Source organism: Callithrix jacchus, chromosome 14 (genome assembly GCF_049354715.1).
Source record: "Callithrix jacchus isolate 240 chromosome 14, calJac240_pri, whole genome shotgun sequence".
Classification (NCBI taxonomy): Eukaryota; Metazoa; Chordata; class Mammalia; order Primates; family Cebidae; genus Callithrix; species Callithrix jacchus.
Window position 1 is genome coordinate 27237450 of NC_133515.1, and position 8451 is coordinate 27245900.

Below are 8451 nucleotides of genomic sequence, written 5' to 3' on the forward strand. Positions count from 1 at the left end.
CACTCATCTGACTGACACCAGGCACACGGCCAGTAGGCTCTCTCAGCTCCCACCACACCACAGGTAGCCATATCCGGGATGCCGAAAGCCTCTTTCAGGTTGTTCACCTCTCCTCTTCCCCCACCCCCATAGGCAACTCCCCACCACCTGGCCAATTCCAGATCCTCCCGGCACCCATGCCCCAGGATGCAGCTCCTCAGCTCCCAACAGCCCAGCTCAGAGGCACCCCAGCCTGGGCTGTCACCACAAAGTGAGAAGCTACCACCCATTCTGGCTCTGGAATGTCAAGATATGGTGGAAAGAGCTGCTCTGAATTCCAGGCACTTACAAGCAGTATGACTTTGGGAAGTAACTTCACTCCTTAGAGCACCCGTTTCCTCATCTGGAAAGTTGGGGTAGCAATGCCTGGGCAGCTCACAGGGCTTCGAGGACTACATCAAGTAACTCCCGCCAGAGTCTGAGCAGCACAGATTCCCCGTGATGCTGGGCCCAGGCCACCTTGTGGTTATTATGATCTATTAAGGCTGGGCAGAGGGTAAGCATTTCAAATACGATGTCGTATTCATCTTTTAAGCAGCCCAATGGGGTAGAAATGATCACTTCCACTTCACAACAAAGCATGTGACTCTCAGGCATGTAGGCATTTCCTGGATCTCTCAGCTGGTGAGTGATGAGCTGGGTTTTGAACTGGTGACCTAGCTGGGCTCTTTCCAGTTAGCCATCAGGAACTGCCTGGGGATCTGAGTAAGTGTCAATAGCTTAAGGTGAGGAGGTAGGCAGCCCACCCTCCTGAGCTGGGGATGGAGAGTCCTGGGCTGATGATGCCATGAGATCCCTCTTAGAGCATCCACAGCAAGGCCCAGAGCCCACCCACCACCATTGCCTACAGAGGCCCCCATAGCAGTTGTCTGCTCACCCTGGTCAGGGGACACAGGCCAAAGGAGGAGGCAGAGTTACCTGGCTCCCACTCCCGACAGACTGCCCAACTTCCAGGAAAGTAAAAGGATCTGTCTTGCACTCATCCCAAAAGGATTTTTCAACTTTGAAGGAATAGACTTTGGCATTTTCACAAGGTCCCATATGCCCCCAAAACCTTCCACCCAACCCACCCTAAGCTGGACCCAGTTCCAGCAAGCAAAAAAAAAAACATGAAGAGCACTGGCCTGGGAGACCGCAGGCCTGGCTCCACCCCTGGCCATCCACATGACCTTAGTTAGGCAGGTCCATAAGCTGACAAGACCTCAGTTTCCTCACTAGTGAAATGGGCATTAGAACACCTACTACCTCAGAATGAGATCACAGGTGCAAATGTGGGAAAGCTTCCCAAAGAAACAATGCTGAGAACCTACCAGTGAATGCAGAAAAGGTCTCAAAGCCCTCCACACTCTCGCTTCTGTGCCAACTCCGGCCCACCCTTCAGACCCAGCCCAAGATGCCCTCCTGGAAGCCCATAGGGCTCCAACAGCACTACGCCCACTACACACAGAAGAGCATCAGATTCCACTGAAATGATCGTCTGATCGTCTTGTGTCGGTGAGCACCGGATCCCCGATGTGAAGCCACTCTACCCAGAGCTGTCCGGTGTCCTTCCCAAAGTCTATCTAAACAGGTCCTTTAAAATCCCAACCTCGCCGGGCACAGTGGCTCACCCCTGTAATCCCAGCACTTTGGGAGGCCGAGGCAGGTAGATCATGAGATCAGGAGTTTGAGACCAGCCTGGCCAACATAGTGAAACCCCGTCTTTACTAAAAACACAAAAAATTAGCCTGGCGTGGTGGCGGGTGCCTGTAATCCCAACTACTTGGGAGGCCGTGATTTACGAATCACGTAAACCTGGAAGGTGGAGGTTGCAGTGAGCTGAGATAGTGCCACTACACTCCAGCCTGGGCAAGAGTGTGAGACTCTGACTCAAAAAAAAAAAACTCCCAACCTCCTGCACAGCCAGCAGGCTGGACCCTGAGAACCTGGGTCTGGGTGGTTAAGAGCTACGGCTCCAGGGCCAGACAGGCTTGAGTACAGATCCTGGTCACTCTGTGGCCTTGAGCAATCACTTCACCTCTCCATAAGCATCCTCATCTGCAACATGGGAAGACAACACTTCAAACCTCTCACAGCAGGCTCAGGTCAGGCCTCACTCAGTGCAGGAGCAGCCGCCCTGGTGACCGTGGACACAATGGAACACGAGGAAGACCTTTGTCATCCTTACCTATCTGCATGGAGCCCCTAGTGCAAGCAGGCCTGTGCCTCATTGGCTGAGGGAATGGTGTGCAGGCTTCTCTGTGCCCTCCACATCCCCCTTGCACTCTGTGGAGTTTAAGAGTGAGGAATGTGCTGGGGTACCATTCCCACACCCCCTCCAGGGACACCCTGAGTTCACTCGATGAGGACCCCCTGGGAGGCTCCAGGGGCAGCAGGGGAGGTGGCCTGGGCCCCAACTGCTTGGCACATCGTCAGTGGAGAGGACCGCGGCAGAACCTGGGGCCCCACACTGCCTTCCATTACAGCCATCCTCCATCAGTGCTGAGAGGCTTAGAGGGAGAGAGGAAATCCACATGCACACCACATGCCCCAAGGGAGGGCACAGCTTGTGAGACAGAAGGTCCTGCCACTCTGGCCCCTTCCCTCACCACCCCACAAGTCCAGCCTTTCCCTTTGACCCCTCCCACCTGGCAGGGAGCAGCCCCACTCCCGGGTCAGGCCAGCTGTGCACACATGGCCTTCACATGAGGTGGCAGTGAGGGCTCTGGTGCAGCTGCACTGGTGGCATGTGCTGCGGCCTGACCATCTGCCCCACACCATCCAGCCCAGACTGGAGGGCCTCTCTCCCACCTGCACCTCCCCACCTGCAGCCATGCAGCTACCATCCCTGCTCCCTTCCTGGTTGAGAGGACAGTGGATTATGACACAGTGGGAGCCTGTCTGGCTTCCTCATGCTGAGGGTGGATGGCGCCAGGACATTAGACAGGCTGAGGAGCAGAGCTGTTAGGAGTCAAGGCCCTGAGAGTCCAACCCAAGCTCCACAGCAGCAGCAGCGGCACATAGCTCCATAGCCGACAAATGTACACTGCTGTGAGGCACCGCCACCCTGGAGTCTGGCCAAGGTAGGGTGTAGCACAAAACCCCCAAGGCCACGTGCAGTGACAAGAGACTGGGACAACTTACATAAGCTCTCTGAACCTCAGGGTCACCATTCGAGAAACAGGGCAGGGGGTGTGATTGTGACAATATCTATTTCATTAAATGAACTAATATACATAACAGGCTTAGAACCATGCCTGGCACAAAGTAAGTATGTGCTAAATGCTAGTTTCTCTGATAGTTATTAAAATGATTAAAGAATTCTTTTTTTTTTTTTTTGAGACGGAATTTCACTGTTGTTACCCAGACTGGAGTGCAACGGCGCGATCTCGGCTCACCGTAACCTCCGTCTCCTGGGTTCAAGCAATTCTCCTGCCTCAGCCTCCCGAGTAGCTGGGACTACAGGCGCGCACACCATGCCCAGCTAATTTTTGTAATTTTAGTAGAGACGGGGTTTCACCTTGTTGACCAGGATGGTCTCGATCCCTTGACCTCATGATCCACCTGCCTCGGCCTCCCAAAGTGCTGGGATTATAGGTGTGAGCCACTGCACTCGGCCAATTAAAGAATTCTTATTGCTTCATCTGTCGAGAGCTTTGCCCAGCCCTGAGGACCTTGGAGCTGCGTAAGAAATGGTCACTGCTCTGGCTGTGCGTGGTGGCTCATGCCTTTAATTCTACCACTTTGGGAGGCTGAGGCAGGTGGATCACCTTAGCTCATGAGTTAGAGACCAGCCTGGGCAACATGGTGAAATCCCGTCTCTACTAAAATACAAAAAATTAGCCAGGCATGGTGGCGTGCACCTGTAATCCCAGCTACTCAGGAGGCTGAGGTGTGAGAATCGCTTGAACCCAGGAGGTGTAGATTGCAGTGAGCTCAGATCACACCACTGCACTCCAGCCTGGGTGACAGAGAGAGACTCTGTCTTGAAGGAAGGAAAGAAAGAAAGAAAGAGAGAGAGAGAGAGAAGGAAGGGAGAAAGAGAAAAAGAAAGAGAGAGAGAAGGAAGGAAGAAGGGAAGGAAGGAGAGAAGGAAAGGAATAAAGAAAAGGAGAGGAAGGAAGGAAGGAAGGAAGGAAAGAAATGTTCACTGCTTTTATAGGCCTCCTTCTTTCCTCATTTGCTCTTCTCAACACTATGGATGAGATCAATGATACCATTTTACAGCTTCAGCAACTGAGGCCCAGAGAGGGCCAGTGACTTGTCCACGGCCACACAGAAGGCATGCAGAGGAGACACAACTCAATGCCAGGCCTCCAGGTTCCCAGGTCAGTGCATCTTTCATGGTTCCAGGAAGCTGCTCAGAAGAACGAAGCCCCAGGCCAGAGAGACGATCCCAGAACCCAACTCAGTGCCACACTGGCCAAGGCCCCATTTCAGGCAGAGCTGAAATGGGCCTTTCCAAGGGCCCATTTCAAACAGTCAGGCCCGAGGCTAGCTCCAGAGCTACAGCTCATCTGGATTGGGGGTGGGGGTGGGGAGTACATTTTATGGAGAAGACTGAGGCCCAGAGGAGGAAGGGGCTCCTCCAGAACATGGGACTTCCTCCATTGAATGGGTGCCATGGTGGTGAGGGGAACATGGTGAGTGTGGCCTTGGCCGCTGGCTGTATGACCAGAAACGTCGTGGCCATATTTCTTTCTTTCCCAGCTAACAGAGAGGTGCCCACTATGGCCTGGCAACCTTTCTAGGGAAGGGACAGAATGGCTGGGGCAAGGAGTAAACCAACAGGAACAGGCGCTTCTGTGACCGTGCATTTGTGTGTGCTTTTGAGCACGTTCAAGGAGCGCGTGTGTGTGTGCTTGCATGAGGGTTTGCATTGCATACATACTCTGTCCGAGAGGGCATGGGTTCGCCTTCTGCTTAGACACGCTGAACTTGCCCTTTTTATAGAGAACTTCCTGAGGGAATGGGGGAAGTAAAAGGAGACCAGGATGAACAATCTCATTTCAAAGTGTACACCCTGCTGGGGGCTGGGGGGAGCACATGATGCTGATACAGATGGCACTGAGGGAAGCATTTGGCCAGAGGGCATTCCAGAAACTGCTGTCATCTTTCCTAACCCACTAGGTGATCTGGGACAAGTCTCCTTCCATCTCTGAGGCTCAGGGTTTCATACTACAAAATGAGTTAATCCAGTTTTCACAGGGATGTTGTTTAGATCAAATGAGACAGAATTGATTGTTGAATGAAGTAAAAGCCAGTGGGCACATGAGATGTAACAGAACACTCAGATGAGTATTCTCTCAGCACACAGAGAGGCAGCAGGGGGGCAGAAGGGCCCAGAACCAGCAGTCAAAGGCCATAGGTGCCAGCCCCGACCTGTTATTCACCAACCGTGAGGCTCTGGGTACATGCCTCCCCCGTCTAGGAGGGGCTTCCCTAGTGGCAAGGTGGGCAAGTGGACAGGCATCTCTGCCCTTCTGTTATCCTTCTGTCCTGGAGAGTGTGTGGCAGGATCCCCCAAGCACTGCTACCCCTACCCAGCAATGCAGGCACAGAGCTGCTGGCTCAGGGTAGGACTGACTGCTCCACTGGGCCCACTGCCCAGGGTTCCAGCTGGTGTGGCTGAGGGCAGAGGCCCAGCCTGATCTGTGACAGCCACTTGCCCCCGCCCCCACCCCACCTCACTCACCACTTTCCCCAAGCCCAAGCAAGACACTTTTGCTCAAAAGTCATAGGGCCTCTTTCCCCAGGGATTCCATTTCCTTTCCATGAGTAGACACAGGCACTACTGCCCCGCCCCACCCCAGCCAACAGGAGGAAGAGGAGAGTGATCCAAAAACAAGATCATGGTTTCTGAAATGTTTTCTTGCTGGATAAAACCCAGAGAAGTTGAGCAAAATTCCTGGAGTCACACTGCAAGTCAGCTGTAGAGCATGCAAAAAAATAAAACAGAAAAACACACACACTTCGAATTAGCCACATCTACCCTAACCCTTCTCTGAGCCCTGTGTCGGGTGGGATAGAACTCACCACCTCCTTCCTAGAGCCCCTTCTCACTAAGAAAATAAGAAGCCTAGAAGCCCAAGCCAGTACCAACCTTGTCTAAAGTGGAATTGTAAACTGCCCCGCCCCACCACGGGTAATTCTTGGGTTAAGCATTCTTCTTCTACCTGCTCAGGGGCACTGTTTGGTGAGGGCAGTCCTCACCAGCCCCAAACTAAAAAGTCCCCAACTCACCCCAGAACTAGACTCTGAAGATGCTCCAGAGAAAATCCCCCAACTAGACGGTCCCCTCAGCACGGTTGCCTGCTTCACCACAGGATGAAAGGAAGGGATCTCAGGGAAAGACTCCCACCAGCTCATTCCTGAGGCCACCCCTGGGGAGAGAGCACAGGCTTGTAGCGCGGGTTCTTGAGGATGCCAGGGCAAGGGGTGCATAGCCCGTTAGAAACCTGAATGTTTGGAGCATCACTGCTGGGAGCTGGGGGCTGAAGAGGGGTTGACCAGCTCCCCTAGACTGCCCCGCCGCAGCGTTCCCGGCCTCACCGCCAACAACAGGAGCCAAGACCCCGACCATGCCAAATGCCTGGAGAAGGGTTGCCCCCTTTCTCCCGCAACCAAGACCAGATTCCCACATTTCCCCTCTCCACTCCGCATGGCGCCCAGGGGACTCTAGCAGGCAAATACTCGCTGCCATAAAAGTGAACTATGAAGGCTGAAGTCAGACGCGCAGACAGCGTTACCCCCAAGGCGGGGGTGGAGGGAGGACTTGGGGGGTGCGGTGCTCGGGCCAGAGATCTCCAACCTTTTTCTCCACTTCGAAAACTATGATCCATACCAACGTTGTGGCAAAGTCACTGCCCCAGGGCTGTCCACATCTGTCTGGGCTCCCCAGGGTCGGACCGGGCTGGGCAAGTTGCCCCTTAAACACACCTCTATCCCGGCCCGGCCACTCGCCTACCCATTCCGGCAGTGGTCCCCGAGCGCAGTGAGGGCTTGCGGCGGGGAGCGGGTACCTGCTTCCTGAGCGCCTCGAAGGCTGCGCTGATGGTGTGCACCCGCGTCCGCTCCCTGGCGTTCGCCAGGAGCCTCCGGGTCTGCTGCAGGGCTTTGATCTCCGAGGAGGCGGCAGTCGCTTCGCCTGGTCGTTTCCTAGGCGACGCAGAGGAATCCGGGTGGTTATTGTAAATTACGTGTGAAATTGACGAGTAGGAACTTTCCCCGGGGCGCGCGGGGGGCGGGGGGCGCACTGTGGACTCCGGGGGCGCTGGCGGCGCTGGCGGCGCTGGGGGCGCGGACGGCTTGGGGCGCGCTGGCGGTGCGCACAGCAAGATGCGGGGACGCAGACCCGGCTCTCGGAAAGGCTGTGTCTCTGCGCCCCCAGGTGCCAGGCTCTGGGGCACAGGGGGAGGTGGCGTCGTCGTCGTGGGGAGTCCTGGCCCCACTGCGCCCAGGGCAAAGCCGCGTTTCCGCGCGTCGGAGACCTCAGGCACCCGGGAGCCCCCGTGCTCCCCGGCTGTGTCCGCGCCCCCTCTTGGAGGAGCGGCCGGCGCCACTGGGGCTGGCACCGGCACCGGGACCGGGACCGGCTGCAGCCGATGGGTCCTGTCCCGCAGCCCGTTGGTGGCGACGGCGCGGGGCTCGGGAGCTTCCAAGTCCAATCGGAAAGTTTTATAGCCGTTCGCGCGCCGCGCCGGCTCCTTGCCTTTCCGCTTGAGCTTCTTGAGGCCGTTCAGCTCTTTCACGCACACGGTCTTCCACGGTCCGTCCTCGAGGACCGGGATGTGCTTCATGGCGCGGGCGGCGCGCGAGGCAGGGGCGTGGGGCTGCCCGGGCCGCCGCCGCGCTCAGCGCCGAGGAGTCTCGGCTCTCCCCCTTCGCCCGCCTCCCCCTCCCTCTCTCCCTTTCTCCCCCTTGCCCGGGGCAGCTGCGCTGCCGGCTCCGCGAAGCCGCCGGGCTGTCCGTTCCCGGAGCGCTCAGAGTGTCATCTGAAGTCGCTGCCGCCTTGCCAGCATTTCTGGAGAACGCCCGCTGCGCTCCATCTGTGTTTGTTTAGCCTCAGTTTACACAGAAGCCCAGTTCGCGAGATCAGTCAGCGCCGCCGTCCGGAGAGGAGGCAGCTCCCGCCGCCACCGCCTCCCCAGCCCCGGCCGCCCGAGCCGCGAGAGCCTTTAAAGAAACAGGAAGCATTTTTCAAAACAGCTGGGCCGCCGGCCGCCTCCTTTGTCCGCGTGCTCCCTGCCTCCCCCCACCCCCATCCCCTCGGCCCAGAACCTGCCTCCATCGGCTCTCCCTCCCCTCCCCTACTCAAGTGTGGGACGCTTCTGGGTTCCCAGAGGACCATCAGCTCCTGCACAGCCTCCCCGAGCAAGTGATTTAGAGGCCCCTTGGCCTTTCCCCAAATCACAGCGGGGCCTTCTCTCCCAG

The 8451-nt window shown here is 56.6% G+C and overlaps 1 protein-coding gene across 22 annotated transcripts in view; it reads right to left on the reverse strand.

The window, feature by feature from the left end:
• The window catches only part of ATOH8 (atonal bHLH transcription factor 8), a 102869-nt gene extending 94699 nt beyond the window's left edge, over positions 1-8170 (reverse strand). For 14 of the 22 annotated variants that reach the window (XR_008476241.2, XR_013526407.1, XR_013526410.1 and 11 more), the window contains exon 1: positions 7041-8170. Coding sequence is in view for 4 of the 22 variants with exons in the window: in XM_054244752.2 (XP_054100727.1) it covers positions 7041-7817 (777 nt within the window). In the remaining 18 variants the exon portion in view is untranslated. Of the gene's footprint in view, positions 1-6261; positions 6402-6957 lie in introns of all 22 variants that reach the window. The other 8 variants (XR_013526417.1, XR_013526416.1, XR_013526413.1 and 5 more) reach the window with 3 other exon arrangements.
• Positions 8171-8451: the final 281 nt, after the last annotated feature.